Source organism: Cherax quadricarinatus, chromosome 77 (genome assembly GCF_038502225.1).
Source record: "Cherax quadricarinatus isolate ZL_2023a chromosome 77, ASM3850222v1, whole genome shotgun sequence".
NCBI lineage: Eukaryota > Metazoa > Arthropoda > Malacostraca > Decapoda > Parastacidae > Cherax > Cherax quadricarinatus.
In genome coordinates, this window is record NC_091368.1 from 3423152 (window position 1) to 3444906 (window position 21755).

Here is a 21755-nt window from a genome sequence, read left to right on the forward strand (position 1 = left end):
ACCTAACCTAACCTAACCTAACCTAACTTAACCTAACCTAACCTAACCTAACCTAACCTAACCTAACCTAACTTAACCTAACCTAACCTAACCTAACCTAGCCTAACTTAACCTAACCTAACCTACCATACCCCGGCAGGGATAGAACCCGCGGTCAGAGAGTCTCAAAACTCCAGCCCGTCGCGTTAGCCACTAGACCAGCTAGCCACAATAAGAGATCGTCACGGCCACGCTAGCTGGAGATTCGTCTGTAAAAACTTGCATTTGTGGTCGCAGTGGTGCCTGTGCTAACCTTCCTATGGTGTAGGAATATACCTAGTTGGACGAATCTTATTGTGGCTAGCTGGTCCAGTGGCTAACGCGACGGTCTGGAGTTTTGAGACTCTCTGACCGCGGGTTCTATCCCTGCCGAGGTATGGTTTATTTGCAATCGTGTCATTACGATTTCTTGAGTCTAACCTAACCTAAATTAACCTAACCTTTCCTAACCTAACCTAACCTAACCTAACCTAACCTAACCTAACCTGACCTAACCTAACCTGACCTAACCTAACCTAACCTAACCTAACCTAACCTAACCTAACCTAACCTGACCTAACCTAACCTAACCTAACCTAACCTAACCTAACCTGACCTAACCTAACCTAACCTAACCTAACTTAACCTAACCTAACAAAACCTAACTTAACCTAACCTAACCTAACCTAACCTAACCTAACCTAACCTAACCTAACCTAACTTAACCTAACCTAACCTAACTTAACCTAACCTAACCTAACTTAACCTAACAAAACCTAACTTAACCTAACCTAACCTAACCTAACCTAACCTAACCTAACCTAACCTAACTTAACCTAACCTAACCTAACCTAACCTAACCTAACCTAACCTAACTTAACTTAACTTAACCTAACTTAACTTAACCTAACCTAACCTAACCTAACCTAACCTAACCTAACCTAACTTAACCTAACCTAACCTAACCTAACCTAACCTAACCTAACCTAACTTAACCTAACCTAACCTAACCTAACTTAACCTAACCTAACCTAACCTAACCTAACCTAACCTAACCTAACCTAACCTAACTTAACCTAACCTAACCTAACCTAACCTAACCTAACCTAACCTAACTTAACCTAACCTAACCTAACCTAACTTAACCTAACCTAACCTAACCTAACCTAACCTAACCTAACCTAACCTAACCTAACTTGCAGTGCTCATGAAAGGATACAAAGTCTTGATTTGACACAACGTTTCGCTCTACACAGAGCGAAATGTTGTCTCTACAAATGCTGGTTTCTGCAACTCGTAACTTTTCTTCGCTCCTTTTATTAAGTTCAAACTGCAGCAACTAACTGTGTCATATTCAACTTAAGCGATTTTACTGTAAACAAAGGAGCACGTGTATTACATGTATTGACGCGTATATTTCGTGTTTTACATGTGTTTAACAGGCGAGATGAAACGTGTAGTGTGGTAGGTCTTAATTAAGAATTTATTGTCTCATGACTACAATGACAGAGAACTGGGATCGATTGTCGGGCTGAGGAGAGGACGGAGGGGTAATTAAGAGCCAGGTAACTGTCACCAGGTAACTGTCACCAGGTAACTGTCACCAGTTACTAGTGGTGCCTTGATACTATCATACCCTCACAAAACTCACATCTCACCCGCCCCACAAAACGCCCCCTCCCCCCCATCCCACAGGAGCACAAACCGTCACCAGGAGCTGTGACGCGACCCCTGCGACCACAAATAGGTGAGGACACGTTTAAAAAAGCTTCCACAGTCGCCATTATGTCCAAGAAATTCTAAACCAAAATGGTAATTAGTATCATTAGCGAGTATAATTTGTTTACTGGTCTGCCTTCTGTGGTAAGAACCCTGATGAATTGATTTGGTAAGATGATATGTCCAGACGACCATAAACCGTAAGTCAACCTGGGTTACACAGTGGACAGTGACTGTAGCTCTGATATACGTGGTGGATAGTTACTGTAACTCTGATAGATGGGGTGGACAGTGGCTGTGGCTCTGATAGACGGGGTGGACAGTGTAGCTCTAATAGACGGGGTGGACAGTGGCTGTAACTCTGATAGATGGGGTGGACAGTGACTGTAGCTCTGTTAGACGGGGTGGACAGTTACTGTAGCTCTGATAGATAAGGTGGACAGTGACTGTAACTCTGATAGACAGGGTGGACAGTGACTGTAACTCTGATAGACGGGGTGGACAGTGACTGTAACCCTGATATACGTGGTGGATAGTTACTGTAACTCTGATAGATGGGGTGGACAGTGACTGTGACTCTGATAGACGGGGTGGACAGTGACTGTAACCCTGATATACGTGGTGGATAGTTACTGTAACTCTGATAGATGGGGTGGACAGTGACTGTGACTCTGATAGACGGGGTGGACAGTGACTGTAACTCTGATAGACGGGGTGGACAGTGACTGTGGGTCCAGAGAACAATACTGAGACAATGGGTACATAGAACACCACTTAAACAGCGGGTACATAAAACACCACTTAGTGGGTACATAGAACACCACTTAGACAGTGGGTACATATAACACCACTTAAACAGTTGGTACAATGGCTCGCGAGGCCACTGTATCAGAAAGTCGGACGAGCTTCAACGCACAACTTCCAAATACACACAGGAGTACACACACCACACTATATATCTTCTTTTCTGCCTCATCAGATAGCAATATAGATGCCTCTGCCTCACTGTTCGAGGCAGCAAATTATTGAGTGCTCGCGGGGGAGGCGCACAAAAGGCCTATTGTGCGGTAGTGTTGACTGAAGACAAGTGGAGAGAGTTATTCAAGGGTACAGAAGTGCACCCTTCAGTCTCCCATCATTCCTCGTTCATCTCCTTATGGTGGGAGGAAGTGCTGGGGGTCTCTTAAAGGAAGGTGCCTTGAAGGGACCTTCAAGGAAGAGGCCTTGAAGGGACCTTCAAGGAAGAGGCCTTGAAGGTACCTTTAACGAAGAGGCCTTGAATCAACCTTCAAGGAAGGGGCCTGTCATCTTTGAGTCATATCAAACACACTGCAATAGTCCTCAAGAGAAAACTGGATCACAACCTCAACTGTGGGCCAAATCAACTAGGCTGTGATGGATATGTGTGTGCCAGCAGCAACAGCCTGGCTGACCGGCCAATCATCTTCAGGACCTGGCCCCCAGGTAAGACCACGGGAGTAAGGAAACTTTAGAACCGAGGCACAGATAAAGCGGTCAACAAAGGCAGAGTAGCAGACAGAAGGTGAAGATATGATATATTATTCGTAAATATGTTTATGGTACACAGAACTTGTGCTAACAAGACTGTCTACTTCTGTCTAGGTTAAGATCTATCGTGCTGGAACCCACACCTGGTCAGGCACCTCAAGAAATAAGAGAAAGTGCAGAGATTTGCAACTACGCTACTCCCGGAGCTAAGGGGTATTTCCTACGAAGAGAGGCTAAGGGAATTAAGGGGTATGTCCTATGAGGAGAGGTTAAGGGAGCTAAGGGATATATCCTACGAGGAGAGGTTAAGGAAAGTAAGGGGGTATGTCCTACGAGGAAACGTTAAGGGAACTCAATATGATGACACGGGAGGACAGGAGGGATAGGGGAGACATGATAATGACGTACAATATACAAAGAAAAATTGACAGAGTGGACAGGGATAGAATGTTTCAGAGATGTGACACAGCAACAAGGGGACACAACTAGAAGTTGAAGACTCAGATGAGTCACAGGGATGTTAGGAAGTATTTCTTCAGCCATAGAGTTGTCAGGAAGTGGAACAATCTGGAGAGTGATGTAGTGAAGGCATAGCTTTAAGAAGAGGTATGATAAAGCTCATGGAGCAAGAAGAGAGTGGACCTAATAGCGACCAGCGAAGAGGCGGGGCCAGGAGCTGTCACTCGATTCCTGCAACCACATTTAAGTGAGCATATATAGGTGAGTACACACACACATACAGTGAAGAGGCGGCACCAGAAGCTATGAATCGACCCCTGCAACCACAGTTAGGTAAGTACACATTGGTGGGTGAGGCTGGCCAGAGGCAGTCTTAAGACCGGAACACCTACCCTGTGGAAGCCTGGATTACATTAGTGGAGACGTACCTAGATAAGACAGTGATCTTCCAGTGGAGAGAGAGAGAGAGAGAGAGAGAGAGAGAGAGAGAGAGAGAGAGAGAGAGAGAGAGAGAGAGAGAGAGAGAGAGAGAGAGAGAGAGCTATCATATCAGCAGAGCCTTCAACACAGGAGGGATGTGGGTGGCCTTACTGTTATGTACAAGGCCAATATTGTCAAAGTGCCACACTTGGATCCACTTCGAGGACAGCGTGAAGCAAGCTTCTATACCACAAGACGGGCACCCAGCAGCAACTTCACTCTGGATGTAACCTTCTCCAGAACATTTTTTGGACGGGAGAGTACCGGCGAATAAAAAAAAAAAATCACTTAATCTGAGATCATCTATCCCAGGGGTGACTCGAGTATGGAACACATTCGTACAGCATTATGATGTCAGCGAGATAAAGTCAGTTGATCAAATGAAAATACTGGTCCACAGATGGCTCCAACTTCATCCTGTTCCCTATTTGTATGTTAGAAACCTTAACCTAACCTTGTAAAACACTGTGTAAAAGAGAAAGATAGAGAGTAGTGTTAACACCTAGGTAAGACCTGTAGTGCACAGGACCCACTAGAGCTGATGATGCTGTTAACTCTTTAATTAAGAGAGGTCCCACTGCAACTGTGGTGTGTTCCTGCCTCCATCTTGACGGTCAGATGGTGTGTTCCTGCCTCCATCTTGACGGTCAGATGGTGTGTTCCTGCCTCCATCTTGACGGTCAGATGGTGTGTTCCTGCCTCCATCTTGACGGTCAGATGGTGTGTTCTTGCCTCCATCTTGACGGTCAGATGGTGTGTTCCTGCCTCCATCTTGACGGTCAGATGGTGTGTTCCTGCCTCCATCTTGACGGTCAGATGGTGTGTTCCTGCCTCCATCTTGACGGTCAGATGGTGTGTTCCTGCCTCCATCTTGACGGTCAGATGGTGTGTTCCTGCCTCCATCTTGATGGTCAGATGTTGTGTTCCTGCCTCCATCTTGATGGTCAGATGGTGTGTTCCTGCCTCCATCTTGACGGTCAGATGTTGTGTTCCTGCCTCCATCTTGACGGTCAGATGGTGTGTTCCTGCCTCCATCTTGACGGTCAGATGGTGTGTTCCTGCCTCCATCTTGATGGTCAGATGGTGTGTTCCTGCCTCCATCTTGACGGTCAGATGTTGTGTTCCTGCCTCCATCTTGACGGTCAGATGGTGTGTTCCTGCCTCCATCTTGACGGTCAGATGGTGTGTTCCTGTTTCCATCTTGACGGTCAGATGGTGTGTTCCTGCCTCCATCTTGACGGTCAGATGGTGTGTTCCTGCCTCCATCTTGACGGTCAAATGTCTTTCTTTATTCACTGACATCGAATATAGGGAAGAACTGAAGAGCAATTGGAACTATCGTTCTGGGATACAGCAGGTCCAACACTGAGCTACCAGGCTTACAATAGGAAGCTTTCACAGACATCACTTCTGTGATGCAGCTGTGTTAGAGGTCACCAGCTGTGACCCACCTGTCCCTTCCACAGCCACAGAAGCTTTCATAGCACATCTGTTCTCACACCCTCAGTGACATATAGTCGCTATAATCTAGCTTTTAGCAACATTAGCGCTATAATCTAGCAGTAACGTGCTATATAACAACATTAGCGTTATAATCTAGTAGTAACGTGCTATATAACAACATTAGCGCTATAATCTAGCTGTAACACCCTATACAGCATCATTAACGCTAGCTAGCCGTAATACGCTTTATAGCAACATTGGCGCTATAATCTAGCAGTAAAGCGCTATATAGCAACAGCTGGTGGTAACTAACTCCCTTATTCAGGTCAGTTACCCGTCGACCGTGAGGAGGAGGGTGGGTGCCGCTCAGCTGCTCAGGTAAATAATGCCTATTTTTAATTTAAATACCTACTGTAAGACATGCAATGGCTCGAAGTTCATTGTCATTTTCTGCAAGGCTGCCCGGACACCCTCGGGGGACATTTTAAACCTCGGTACGACCATTTTTTGGAGTATATTTTGTCCACAAAATGAATTCAGTGATTATGTACCATTGTACACGATTTTTTAATGGCTTTTTCCATAGGTTTTTAATATATTCTGGTATTAATGAAATATTAGGCTTTTCAAAAAGGTTATTTGATAATATTTTCGGGGGTCAGCGCCCCCCCTGATTCAGGTCTTGGAGCAGGTCGCCTAGTTAAGAAAATATTATATTAATAAGGCCTGATTAGAAACACAAATTAAGTGTATTAGAGAGAGAGAGAGAGAGAGAGAGAGAGAGAGAGAGAGAGAGAGAGAGAGAGAGAGAGAGAGAGAGAGAGAGAGAGAGAGAGAGAGAGAGAGAAGTAACACTGTCAGAGTGCAAATCTTTTGCCTGGCTTCTGTTTTTCACACATAAGATGCCTAGTAACTCTGACTTTTTTTTTCTATGTGTTATATGTTTATTCTCTGTGTTTATGTTATTGTGTTCTCTTCGTTTATATCCTCTTCCTTCCTTCCTTCCTTCCTTCTTAAGTTCATTCTTTCCTCCCTTCATTTCTAGCTTCATTCTTTCGTTTCTTTCACTCATTCCTTTCTAGCTTCCGTCCTTTCCTTCCGTCCGTCTTTCCGTCCGTCCTTCCTTCCGTCCGTCCGTCCTTCCGTCCGTCCGTCCGTCCTTCCGTCCGTCCGTCCGTCCTTCCGTCCGTCCTTCCCTCCTTCCGTCCGTCCTTCCTTCCTTCCGTCCGTCCTTCCGTCCTTCCGTCCGTCCGTCCGTCCTTCCTTCCGTCCGTCCTTCCGTCCGTCCGTCATTCCTCCCTTACGTCCGTCCTTCCTTCCGTCCTTCCTTCCGTCCGTCCTTCCGTCCGTCCTTCCGTCCGTCCTTCCCTCCGTCCGTCCTTCCCTCCGTCCGTCCTTCCGTCCGTCCGTCCGTCCGTCCTTCCTTCCTCCCTTTCGTCCGTCCTTCCTTCCTTCCTTCCGTCCGTCCTTCCTTCCGTCCGTCCTTCCGTCCGTCCTTCCGTCCGTCCTTCTTTCCGTCCGTCCTTCTTTCCGTCCGTCCTTCCGTCCTTCCTTCCGTCCGTCCTTCCTTCCGTACGTCCTTCCTTCCGTCCGTCCTTCCTTCCTTCCGTCCGTCCTTCCTTCCGTCCGTCCTTCCTTCCGTCCGTCCTTCCGTCCGTCCGTCCGTCCTTCCTTCCGTCCGTCCCGTGTGCGTGTGTGTGTGTATGAGTGTGTGTGTGTGTGTGTGTGTGTGTGTGTGTGTGTGTGTGTGTGTGTTTATGTGTGTGTGTGTTTATGTGTACTCACCTATTTGTACTCACCTATTTGTGGTTGCAGGGGTCGAGTCCTAGCTCCTGGCCCCGCCTCTTCACTGGTTGCTACTAGACCCTCTCCCTCCCCGCTCCATGAGCTTTATCAAACCTCGTCTTAAAACTGTGTATGGTTCCTGCCTCCACTACGTCATTTTCTAGGCTATTCCACTGCCTTACAACTCTATGACTGAAGAAATACTTCCTACTTTCTCTCTGACTCATTTGTGTCTTCAACTTCCAATTGTGGCCTCTTGTTTCTGTGTCCCCTCCCTGGAACATCCTGTCCTTGTCCACCTTGTCTATTCCACGCAGTATTTTATATGTCGTTATCATGTCTCCCCTGACCCTCCTGTCCTCCAGTGTCGTCAGGCCGATTTCCCATAATCTTTCTTCATAGGACATTCCCCTTAGCTCTGGAACTCCAACCTTGTTGCAAACCTTTGTACTTTCTCTAGTTTCTTGACGTGCTTTATCAAGTGCGGGTTCCAAACAGGTGCTGCATACTCCAGTATGGGCCTGACATACACGGTGTACAGTGTCTTGAATGATTCCTTACTAAGGTGTCGGAATGCTGTTCTCAGGTTTGCCAGGCGCCCATATGCTGCAGCAGATTATCTGATTGATGTGTGCTTCCGGAGACATGCTCGGTGTTATACTCACCCCAAGATCTTTCTCCTTGAGTGAGGTTTGCAGTCTTTGGCCACCTAGCCTATACTCTGTCTGTGGTCTCCTGTGCCCTTCCCCTATCTTCATGACTTTGCATTTGGCAGGATTAAATTCGAGAAGCCATTTGCTGGACCAGGTGTCCAGTCTGTCCAGGTCTCTTTGAAGTCCTGCCTGGTCCTCATCAGATTTAATTCTCCTCATTAACTTCACATCATCTGCAAACAGGGTAACCCTTCCGTCATGTCGTTCACATATACCAAAAATAGCACTGGTCCTAGGACCGACCCCTGTGGGACCCCGCTCGTCACAGGTGCCCACTGTGATACATCATTACGTACCATGACTCGTTGTTGCCTCCCTGTCAGGTATTCTCTGATCCATTGCAGTGCCCTTCCTGTTATATGCGCCTGATGCTCTAGCTTCTGCACTAATCTCTTGTGAGGAACTGTGTCAAAGGCCTTCTTGCAGTCCAAGAAGATGCAATCAACCCACCCCTCTCTCTCTTGTCTTACTTCTGTTATTTTATCATAAAACTCCAGAAGGTTTGTGACACAGGATTTGCCTTCCGTGAATCCGTGCTGGTTGGCATTTATACTCCTGTTCCGTTCCAGGTGCTCCACCACTCTCCTCCTGATAATCTTCTCCATAATTTTGCATACTATACACGTCAATGACACAGGTCTATAGTTTAGTGCCTCTTTTCTGTCTCCTTTTTTGAAAATGGGAACTACATTTGCTGTCTTCCATACCTCAGGTAGTTGCCCAGTTTCCAGGGATGTGTTGAAGATTGTGGTAAGTGGTACGCACAACATATCTGCTCCCTCTCTAAGGACCCATGGAGAGATGTTGTCCGGTCCCATTGCCTTTGAGGTATCGATGTCCCTTAGCAGTTTCTTCACCTCCTCCTCATCTGTATGTATGTCGTCCAACACTTGTTGGTGTATTCCTTGTTGGTGTCCCCATCTGGTCTGTCCCCCCAGAGTCCTTCCTGTCTCTACTGTAAATACTTCCTTAAATCTCGTGTTGAGCTCCTCACATACCTCTTGATCGTTTCTTGTGAGTTCCCCACCTTCTTTCCTCAGCCTTATCACCTGGTCCTTGACTGTTGTCTTCTTCCTAATGTGGCTATACAGCAGTTTCGGGTCAGAATACAGCAGTTTCGGGTGTGTGTGTGTGTGTGTGTGTGTGTGTGTGTGTGTGTGTGTGTGTGTGTGTGTGTGTGTGTGTGTGAGACTCAGCAATCAACATTTGCACCAATAACTCACTACAGTTGTGACCGGGTGTGGAAGTGTGAATTGCTCATTACTCTAAAATTTGTTCATGATTGCAGCCATGTATAAACGTAAGTAACCATTCTTACAGTATTCATTACCTTTGTAACTTGTGAGTTCATTACCTTTGTAACTTGTGAGTTCATTACCTTGTACCTAGTTCAGCCATCAAAACTTTGGAGCCCGGTCCCTGGACCCATTGTGTACCCCTGTAATCTGTAAATACCTTTGTAACTTGTCATGATTGTGACTAGACCTACCTGGAGTTCATTACCTTTGTAAATTGTGAGTTCATTACCTTTGTAAATTGTGAATTCATTACCTCTGTAACTTGCTCAGCTATCAAAACTTTGAGGCCCAGTCCCTGGACCCATTATGTACCTCTGTAATCTTTTGACTACCGCCCACAGGATGGGTATGGGGTGCATAATAAACATATTAAACTAACTAAACGTCCGTCCGTCCGTCCTTCCGTCCGTCCTTCCGTCCGTCCTTCCGTCCGTCCGTCCTTCCTCCCGTCCGTCCGTCCTTCCGTCCTTCCTAGCTGCATTCCCATATTCCATCATTGCTTCTTCTAAGTACTGTTAGTTCTCATGGTTGTATCTGTTTAGTAACCACCACCACCACCATCAGTCTGTTTTGTCTCATTACAAGTCTCGTACCTTCCTTCCCATGCTTTCACCTCATTAACACTGTGTACCGTTGTTTCTACCTTTCTTATCTCTCTCTCTCTCTCTCTCTCTCATTTACATAAGGGTGTTTTACAAAGTTAGGTTAAGGGTTTTTAAATTTCGTTACAAGCTAAGAGCTGTTACTTACATCAGCTCATTTTAAAGCCTTTTTATTGTTAAGAGACATATAGTGAACAGGATGAAGTTAGAGCCATCTGCAGGATAGAGGGTGAAGCTGGAGTCATCTGAGAGTCGGAGGGTGAAGTTGGAGCCATCTGAGGGTCAGAGGGTGAAGCTGGAACCATATGAGGGTCAGAGGGTGAAGCTGGAGCCATCTGCGGGTCAGAGGGTAAAGCTGGAGTCATCTAAGGGTCAGAGGGTGAAGCTGGAGCCATCTGAGGGTCAGAGGGTGAAGCTGAAGCCATCTGAGGGTCAGAGGATAAAGCTGGAGCCATCTGCTACCTATAATTTATTTTCTGTATATGAGTGAAGATGCCCACTATATAGGTGAAACGTTTCAGTCAACAGTAAAGATAACCAGCTGTTGAACATGTGTCTTACCCTTTAAGAATAAATATGAAAAGAACTGTCGATCTTCTCTGTCCAGTTCCGTTTTATTTCGCCAGTGGTCTTGATATTCACTCTGGTGACAGTAATTGCACGTGATGTCTCACAGACAGTTGTCAGTGGTGTGTCCCCTTCAGTGACAGCGGGAGCAGTGCCTGGGAGGATCATCTGTTTCCTGTACTTCTTGCATTTTTGCTGCTGATTCGCCAACTGATTTCTCTGTATTTTCTGCTGGTGAGCCTGATAAGGTACCTGATGGGTGTCTGTCTGTCTCTGTCTGTCTGTCTGTCTGTCTGTCTCTCTCTCTCTCTCTCTCTCTCTCTCTCTCTCTCTCTCTCTCTCTCTCTATCTATCTATCTATCTATCTGTCTATCTCTCTCTCTCTCTCTCTCTCTCTCTCTCTCTCTCTCTCTCTCTCTCTCTCTCTCTCTCTCTCTCTCTCTCTACACACACACACACACACACACACACATACACACACACACACACACACACACACACACACACACACACACACACACACACACACACACACACACTGAGCCACAGAGGGCCAAGAACAGAAACTCGACCCCTGTAGCCATATACAGGTAAGTATAGACACACACACACTCAGGTTTTTATGTATTTTGGTCATTCAGAGCAAGAAGTGCTAAAGGCTCGATCCTCCGTCCTTCCATCACTAAGCTGAGAGAGAGAGAGAATCCCACCAGCTCAACTGAAATATTAGAGTCGCTCCATATATTTCCTTTTCAATTAGACAAGTCACAGAGGAGCACTATACAGAGCGTAACATCTTCGTGACTAGAGAAAACTGGTGACAAGTCTTAGTGACCTGGATAACGCCCATCGCATGTTGTACGTTAAGTAGCTACGCATGTTCTGTCGTGAAGAGCGTAGCGCACCTCTCCTGCGTATGATATACGCCTCCATATAGTGACTTGAAACACACACAGTCACGACCAGAACGTGTGGCCTCCCAGATGGAACGGCTGACATTCCAGATGGAACGTGTGACCCCAGAGGTGAGGGGGATGTGACCCCAAAGATGAGGGGGTGTGACCCCAGAGATGGGATGTACCCCTTAAAAATGCTGTCCACTCATGGCAAGTGGTATATATATATATATATATATATATATATATATATATATATATATATATATATATATATATATATATATATATATATATATATATATTAGTTTAACATATTCCTCAACATAGCAGGGTACAGTATATCTGGGTAGAGTATATCCGGGTATAACTAACGAAGACTTCCAGAAGTATGCGTTTCTAGGGTTGATAAAGTCTCCCTTGAGGAAGGTACCTTGATCTTGTTGAAAGGCTCTTGATTCAAGGAATTCGACTCTTGTTCCTTTGGATCGAATCCGATTGCCTCCACCAGATTTCCATGACGAGTTTACCGCTTCTGGCTAAATGCTATTATTAAATAATAAGATAGACTTTAAACCTCATTAATCAAGCAACCAACCTTAATGACCCTCGTGTAGTAGATAGACTTTAAACCCCATTAACCAACCAACCAACCTTAATGACCCTCGTGTAGTAGACTTTAAACCCCATTAATCAACCAACCAACCTTAATGACCCTCGTGTAGTAGATAGACTTTAAAACCCATTAACCAACCAACCAACCAACCTTAATGACCCTCGTGTAGTAGATAGACTTTAAACCCCATTAACCACTCCTGATGATACATTTCCTCACTAAATAAGATAATCGGCCTCTTTGTATCTTTTTCCCATATTTATCGTCTGTTTCCCCACGTCCAAGATCAAACGATAAAATCCACAAATAAAACTTTACACGAACAAGCTCAACATGGTGATCATGACCCACAAGTTGATAAGACACATATGCCAGAGTTATGTATCTTTATTCCGGAAGGTTTCGCCTACACAGTGGGTTTCTTCAGTTGAATACCAAGGGCGACAAGTATGGAGACAGTAGAAGCAATTGGACAAGTATCTTCGCCAGATGACAGATCAACCAGGCTGTGTTGAATATGTGGGGGTGCGGGCCACCACCAGCAGCAACAGCCTGGTTGATCAGGCAAGCACCAGACGAGCCTAGCCCATGGCCGAGCTCATCTCACAGCATCACACAGATAGCATCTCAAAGACAGCATCTCAGACAGTATCTCACGCACAGCATCCCGCAGACGCCATCTCACAGACAGCATCACACAGCACAAATAATTCATGCAGTGTCATTCTCAAGATCAAACAAGGAGTTATCAGAATAACTGTGAACATAATCTCCACCTCGAGGTGTTTTCCAGTTTTTTGTGTAGATATTTACATGCTTTAGGACTGTCATGCACCGCTTTGTTAGTTCTGCTACCGACATGAACTGTTGTATTTTAGGACTGTCATGCACTGGTTTATTCTACTAATGGAGTTACCTGGAGTTTACCTGGAGAGAGTTCCGGGGGTCAACGCCCCCGCGGCTCGGTCTGTGACCAGGCCTCCTGGTGGATCAGGGCCTGATCAACCAGGCTGTTACTGCTGGATGCACGCAGTCCAACGTACGAGCCACAGCCCGGCTGATCAGGAACCGACTTTAGGTGCTTGTCCAGTGCCAGCTTGAAGACTGCCAGGGGTCTGTTGGTAATCCCCCTTATGTATGCTGGGAGGCAGTTGAACAGTCTCGGGTCCCTGACACTTATTGTATGGTCTCTTAACGTGCTAGTGACACCCCTGCTTTTCATTGGGGGATGTTGCATCGTCTGCCGAGTCTTTTGCTTTCGTAGAGTGATTTTCGTGTGCAAGTTCGGTACTAGTCCCTCTAGGATTTTCCAGGTGTATATAATCATGTATCTCTTCCGCCTGCGTTCCAGGGAGTACAGGTTCAGGAACTTCAAGCGCTCCCAGTAATTGAGGTGTTTTATCTCCGTTATGCGCGCCGTGAAGGTTCTCTGTACATTTTCTAGGTCAGCAATTTCACCTGCCTTGAAAGGTGCTGTTAGTGTGCAGCAATATTCCAGCCTAGATAGAACAAGTGACCTGAAGAGTGTCATTATGGGCTTGGCATCCCTAGTTTTGAAGGTTCTCATTATCCATCCTGTCATTTTTCTAGCAGATGCGATTGATACAATGTTATGGTCCTTGAAGGTAGATCCTCCGACATGATCACTCCCAGGTCTTTGACATTAGTTTTTAGCTCTATTGTGTAGCTGAAATTTGTTTTATACCATGTTTACCATATCGGAGTAATTGAAATTTCTCATCGTTGAACTTCATATTGTTTTCTGCAGCCCACTGGAAGATTTGGTTGATGTCCGCCTGGAGCCTTGCAGTGTCTGCATTGGAAGACACTGTCATTCAGATTCGGGTGTCATCTGCAAAGGAAGACACGGTGCTGTGGCTGACATCCTTGTCTATGTCAGATATGAGGATGAGAAACAAAATGGGAGTGAGTACTGTTCCTTGCGGAACAGAGCTTTTGACCGTAGCCGCCTCAGACTTTACTCTGTTGGCTACTATTTCTGTTCCGTTTGTGAGGAAATTATAGATCCATCTACCAACTTTTCCTGTTTTTCTAATAATAATAATAATAATAATAATAATAATAATAATAATAATAATCTTTATTTACTACAAGTACATGCACATGGTATACAGTCCTAGCTGACAACAATGACATACTACTACATAGAAAGCCACTTGTTATGCTGAGCATCTCGGGCAAATTAGGTCAGTGTCCCAGGATGCGACCCACACCAGTCGACTAACACCCAGGTACCCATTTTACTGATGGGGAACATAGACAACAGGTGGAAAGAAACACTCCGAATGTTTCTCTATAGGTTTAAATCCTGTCGTTTACTCTTGAGGTATTTACAACTGTGTTTTTAAGATTATAGCGAAGCTGCGAGTGACAGTAGTTGGACACGAGTGGGACCACATATCCATCACAGCCCCACATATCCATCACAGCCTGGTTGATCTGGCACCTGGTGAAGATATTTGAAGATGCTTCTCCAATCACTAGCTTTTAAATTCAATTCAAAAATTATATAATCTGTGTTGAATTGAAGAAGCAACTGGTGGGCGATGCGTCTTGATGTAGATACCCAGGAACTGCATAAGTGTCTGATATCTCATCTTGTCGGTATTCTATAACAATAACGTAAGAATCTCCTAAAATAGGTTATGCAAATCTGGCTTAGTAATTTATCGGAGAATAAGCAAGTGTTCGCTGCACCTCGGGTGAAAATGTCACGAAGATAATCACCGGGACTGACTCCCCGTTAAGTGTATGTAGTCTCTCCTCTCCTCCCGCAGTGCACCGCTGGACGGCACGACGGGTGGGCGGGATGCTGGCATCTCTCCGGAAACGCAGAGCCTCCTTGTTGTACCTCCTGTGCTCCTCTGCACTGCTGGCCTTCTGCTTCCTCACCACTGCTAGCAGGAACAGCCTGACTAGTCACACCTCCATGGAGATTTACCCCTGGCAGATGGTGAATTACGACGAGTATAAGTGTGGTTGCCCGCGCTCTGGTCCACCAATAGCGACTTCAGGACAACACTCATTGTGCAGTGATTGGTCTAGCAGCAGAGGTGCAGGTCAGAAAGTGGTCTCCTATACCATCTACGGTAACATGAGCCATGAAGGTGTCTACAGACAGTACTATTCAGCGGTCGAAGACCGAATAAAAGATGTCGCTAACTATTATAAAGGTCAGTCACTTAAGGGACACGTGAGGTTTCCCTGTCTCCTAACATGTTCATTTTTCCACTATAATCTACCTTGTCCATAGTTACTATCGCATTTGTTTTATCTGTTTCGTAAGGTGAAGTCCAGGATCTTTCCTCAACTCATGGTATAACTTAAATCTTTGATGTCAGTTGTGTTGTAGAGGTTCTGAGCAAAGCTCAGATACATCATTTACAATTTAACCCTTCAAAGGAAACGCCTTGATATCGGCGAAGGAGGGCTCTTGATGCAATGAATTGAATCTCCCCCTCGGTTTCCCCTTGAATCAAACCTGATTACCCCTCACTGCCACGCATGCTAGTGGTTTTATGTGCTTAGTGTTGTATAACGGTAAACTACATTTTCTAGTTTACGTCTTGTGAAATACAGCTGTATTGTGACTTTTGTGGTCTGTGTCTGTGTATAATAAATCATTTAGTTTCATGGTTGTGTATACATCAGGAGGTGTATATCTATGTATATACATCGTGAGGTTTGTATCTGTATGTACCGAAATGTGTATATCTCAATGCATATATACTTAACGATGTATATCTGTCATCCTTAGGTGTATCAGTATACGCTGAGGTGTATATACACAGGTGTGCATGTCTGATGTGTATATATATATATATATATATATATATATATATATATATATATATATATATATATATATATACAACGAAACGTGTATTAGTATATACAAGAGATTTTTATCTTGGGGTATAAACACTGATAACTGTCTCGGTATATACACTGGTAGTTTATATTAATCAGCATTTTAGGTATTAAAGTATCCTTGACTGGTGGTGTACAGGTGACATGCAGCCTTAATGACCCTCGTGTAGTAGATAGACTTTAAACCCCATTAACCAACCAACCAGCCTCAATGACCCTCGTGTAGTAGATAGGCTTTAAACCCCATTAACCAACCAACCAGCCTCAATAACCCTCGTGTAGTAGATAGACTTTAAACCCCATTAACCAACCAACCAGCCTCAATGACCCTCGTGTAGTAGATAGGCTTTAAACCCCATTAACCAACCAACCAGCCTCAATAACCCTCGTGTAGTAGATAGACTTAATTTAAACCCCATTAACCAACCAACCAGCCTCAGTGACCCTCGTGTAGTAGATAGACTTTAAACCCCATTAACCAACCAACCAGCCTCAATGACCCTCGTGTAGTAGATAGGCTTTAAACCCCATTAACCAACCAACCAGCCTCAATAACCCTCGTGTAGTAGATAGACTTAATTTAAACCCCATTAACCAACCAACCAGCCTCATTGACCCTCGTGTAGTAGATAGACCTTAAATCCCATTAACCAGCTATTTCTTTCCGTGCTAATCGCCAGCTACATCGGATTATATAATCTGAATTATTATAAAAAACTCACGTATCAGGGGGTCTTAGCTGAGTAATATTCCGCTCTGTGTTGTGGCTTCTTGTCATTCCTTCTTTCTCCTCCCACCTCTTGCTTGTATATATTTTATCCCTCATCCCGTTATTTCCCCCTCGCCTCGCTTTCTCAATATCATCTCCCTCTCTCTCTCATCCCAGTTACATGGAATATACCTAGATCAACCAGGCTGTTACTGTTGGTCGCACGTAGGCCGACGTACGAACCACAGCCCGGCTGATCAGGTACTGACTTTAGGTGTCTGTCTAGCTCCCTCTTGAAGACAGCCAGAGGTCTATTGGTAATCCCCCTTATGTAGTATAGTAATAGTAATTTAAGTTTTGGAAGAAAACCTGTGAAGCTGTCGTAGCTACTTAACCTACTGATGGGATGCTTGATCTCCTTATCCCGTAGTTGGATTGGTAGCGCACTCAGTCCACACATTGACGTCCGACTGGAAACATCAGGGCTTGTTTCCTTAAGACACCTGCTGTCCATGTTCACCTAGCAATAAAATAGGTACCAGGGTGTTAGTGGACTGGTGTGGGTCGCATCCTGGGACAAAATTGGCCTAATTTGCCGGAAATGCTTTACATAACAAGGGGTTTGCTATATAGTAGTATGTCATTGATGTCAGCTATGGTCTGTATACCTTGTACATGTACTTGTAGGAATAAAGCTTATTATTGTTATTATTACTGTTGAAGTCCCCCAGCTCAAGTTGACACATTTCACTACCTCGTGTGTGTGATGCATCCTGTGTGATAGAACAGAACAAGGGAACCCGTCCATATGTAGAACAGGCTTGTACCATACTTTGAATACACTTATTTAGTAAAAGAACAAACGTCTCCAGTCTCTCCTGTCCTCTACTTCGTCCACTCCTTCCTCTGTCAATTTTCTTCTCCAGTTGTCTTTTTAGAGTAGGTTATATGAACCTATAAAAAATTATATAGCCACAAATAAGCAAAGAATGGAAATAGAGAAGAACAGAGACGTAGAAAATAGGACTCAGTAACCTCAACACGTACCTCGGAAATAATAATAATATCTTTGTCTACAAGTACATGATACAACTTATACAGACCATAGCTGACATCAATGACATACTACTATATAGAAAGTCCCTTGTTATGAAGAGCATTTCCCGCAAATTAGGTCAATTTTGTCCCCAGGATGCTACCCACACCAGTCCACTAACACCCAGGTACCTACTTACTGCTAGGTGAACTTGGACAGCAGGTGTCTTAAAGGAAACACGCTCCGAATGTTTCCACCGTCAGCGTTACCTTAAATATTACGATAAATCGTTTATTGTTCTGGTGAGTTCTTTCAGCCAGTCATTATTATTATTACACAAATAAGCCGCACATAGAAGCGACGACGTTTGGGTCCGACTTGGACCATTTACAGTCATTATGGTCGAAGTCAGACCGAAACGTCGTCGTAAGCTCCTCTCTGCTATGTACGGGTTATTTTTGTATTGTTCCAGTTACGGTACCGTTCCTTTGTTTATTATTATTATTATATTAGGTACTACGTATTATTAGTAATACGTATAACTATTCCTATGTAATATTTTCTTTCAGGTTGGATAATGCGCTTGTATCACAACATGTCCAGATCTGACCCCAAAGCCATGGGCTTTATTTGTCACCTTTACTGCCTCTACCCCCACTTCGACCCCTGCCAGGTGGACCACCTCTACCCCACAGCTCCATCCACAACCCCCAAACCCACACCAGTGGGGACAACCCCCGGTTTCTCAATGAAGAAGAGTGTCTCAACCCTGCAGTCTCACCCTGGGGATGGAGAGGCGGCGCAGGGAGAGGTTAGGGATAAGGGTATGGATAGTGAGGATGTTGTGGAGGTGGGGACGGAGGGTAGTGGACGGAGTAAAGATGGTGAGAAAGACAGGTGGTCCACCAGTCAGCACTTCAAAAGTCTTCATCAAATTCTCTCTTCTAGACGGCGAGGTGAGGGATACTTTGTGCTTTTATGATAGTCTACCCTGTTAGTAGTAGTACTGTAATAATAATAGTAACAGTATTAATAGTAATAGCAACAGTAGTAAGATTATTAGTAGTAGCAGTAGCTGTATTAATAGCAGTAGGAGTAGTAACAGTATTATCATTAGTAGTAATAATAGTGGTAATAGTACTATTATTATTGAAGCAGGTTTGATGCGAGTAAGGAGAGCAGCTTCAGTTTCTCTATTACTAACATGACTCACGAAATCGTAATGACACGATTGCAAACAAACCATACCACGGGTGGGGATAGAACCCGCGATCAGAGAGTCTCAAAACTCCAGACCGTCGCGTTAGCCACTGGACCAGCTAGCCACAATAAGATTCGTCCAACTTAGTATATTTCTACACAATAGGAAGGTTAGCATAGGCACCACTGTGACCACAAATGCAAGTTTTTACAGACGAATCTCCAGCTAGCGTGGCCGTGACGAACTCTAGCTCAAGAAATGCCTAGTTGGATGAATCTTATTGTGGCTAGCTGGTCCAGTGGCTAACGCGACGGTCTGGACAACTACTACTACAACTAACCCATCTGTTTGGGAAGGACCTACTTCCACTGGGGAATCCCGCCTACAAGTGACTATGCCCTCATCTGCTACACCTGACCTGACGTTAGTATATAAGTGCCAGGCTCCTTGCTTCTGCTTCAGAATCTCCACGACTATGGTGCTCTTCGCACCTACTCCTAGGTTGAGGGACTGATTACCTCATCTTCTGTATATAGTCCTACTGTCTTCAAGTTATGTCCTGGAATTTGTATTGATAAAGCCACTGGATGGCGAAACGTCTACAATAAAGATACCCAGATGTTGCACATGTGTCTTAATTTCATCTTGTCGGTATTATATACCATTCTTGCACAGTTTTGAGACTCTGATCGCGGGTTCTATCCCCGCCCGTGGTATGGTTTCTCTTTTACTATTTCGCCCACACAGTGAGGGTTCAGTGTGGTGAGTGGGGTTCCCTCTGTGTTGCAAGATCCTCTCTATTTTCAAATTGCAGGTGTTGCAAGATCATCTCTCAAGTTGCAAGCTCTTTATTTTGAAGTTACAGGAGCTGCAAGATCCTGTCTTCCCTTAATCTACATCACTCTCTCTCCCTCTCTCTCTCACAGTGACTCAGCGTTCCTCAAGATACGTAATTCTCCTGACTGGATGATTCTCACACATTTAATATTGATTTTTAACTGGCTGACTGACTACTGCTTGTCATGGCGAGACAAAGATGATATCTGTGTACTCAGACCCCTCAAGGAAGGTTCCTTGATGTTGGTGAGGGGCTCTTGATTTAGGGAATTGGATCTGTGCTCCAGTTCCCCGAATTAAGCCTGAATGCCTTCCACATCCCCCCCCCCCAGGCGCTGTATAATCCTCCGGGTTTAGCGCTTCCCCTTGATTATAATAATAATAATAATGTGTACTCAGGCAGCCACCATCACTTCAATACAGTTTTCCATCGCGTTTTGATTATTATTATTATAACCAAGAAGAGCTAAACCCACTAGGGTCATAGAGCGCTGCAGGCAGGGGGGTGTTGCTGGATCATGGAGCAGCAAGGGTGGCCCGAAATGCCCCACCATGATAGTGACTTTCTTTGTACTTAACAAATAAAAATTATAATTACACATCATAAACATTGCAAAGAAATAAAATCTTTATCTTTATCAGAGGTAGAGTTAGAAACGTCGCCATTTTGAGCTACGACGATCCTTTTTTTGTGGGTAATGGGGCATCTTGTTGCTGATAAAGGGTTGTTTAATGTGAGGAATTGGAGTTGCCCTCCAAGTTCCTTGAGGCAAATCTGATTACTTTTCATTCCCTAAAGAATAAAAAAGTCATAATGCCGTGACTGGCTGGCTGTCTTCGAGGACCTGGACAGGCACCTCAAGTCAGTACCTGACCAGCCGGGCTGTGGTTTATATGTTGGTTTACGTACGGCCAGCAATAATAGCCTGATTGATAAAGCCCTGATCCACCACGAGGCCTGGTCATGGACCTGGCCGTGGGGCCTTTAACCCCCGCAACACTTTCCAGGTATACTTCAGGTATAGGATAAGTTTATTTTATGTTTTAAAGTTTCTTTTCCCGATTACTTCTACTGGTTTAGCGATTACCATAAAAATAATGTGTGGTGATTGTTATAGTTGGGAGGGTTATCTAAACTGTAACGTCAACACACTTCTAACAAGGCAATGAATGAATGATGGAGAATGTGTTTCCTCTTTTTTCAGGTGACCCTACTTCAGTGGGAGACGGTTGGTATGTTCTACTACTACTACTGCTGCTAATATTAATAATAATTTGACAGGAGAGGGGAGCTATGAGAGGCTTCTGGTGGGAAGAATGTGGAGATTCGTGGTGATGGGTGATCCTCTGGTGTCAGAGTTTCTGGTGCGGGATACTGACTCTGTCATCCTGGCCAGGGAGGTTGCTGCTGTGGACCAGTGGCTTCACAACTCCACCGCCCTCCTTCACATCATGAGAGACCACCCGAGCCACAATGGCCTCATACTCGCTGGTAAGTTCTTCCTTATAGTGTGGTAATACGTACCAACAGATTGTTTGAAAAGGACACTTGTGTATAACTCAAAATGCTCTGCATTTATGCATGTGTGTTCTAGTTTTGTTGTAATCTTTTGAGCAGTACTGTGTCATATGTCTTCCAACAGTCCAAGAATATGCAGCCCACCCATCCCTCTCATCTAGCTTGTGTTACCTTGTCATACTACAGCAGACTTAAGATGGGATTTACCATCTCTAAAACAAAACTACAGTGGACCCCCGGTTAACGATATTTTTTCACTCCAGAAGTATGTTCAGGTGCCAGTACTGACCGAATTTGTTCCCATAAGGAATATTGTGAAGTAGATTAGTCCATTTCAGACCCCCAAACATACACGTACAAACGCACTTACATAAATACACTTACATAATTGGTCGCATTCGGAGGTGATCGTTATGCGGGGGTCCACTGTATTTGTTTTTGATGAATCTTCTCCAGG

At 44.7% G+C, this 21755-nt stretch overlaps 1 protein-coding gene across 2 annotated transcripts in view; it reads left to right on the forward strand.

Annotated features, from left to right (window-relative positions):
* The first annotated feature begins 5955 nt into the window (after positions 1–5955).
* Positions 5956–21755, forward strand: part of LOC128701953 (uncharacterized) — a 34042-nt gene continuing 18242 nt past the window's right edge. For both annotated transcript variants that reach the window (XM_053795932.2, XM_053795933.2), the window contains exons 1-4: positions 5956–6006; positions 14904–15299; positions 18311–18697; positions 21062–21271. In XM_053795932.2, the coding sequence (XP_053651907.2) occupies positions 14936–15299; positions 18311–18697; positions 21062–21271 (961 nt within the window). In that variant the 5' untranslated portion in view covers positions 5956–6006; positions 14904–14935. The remainder of the gene's footprint in view (positions 6007–14903; positions 15300–18310; positions 18698–21061; positions 21272–21755) is intronic.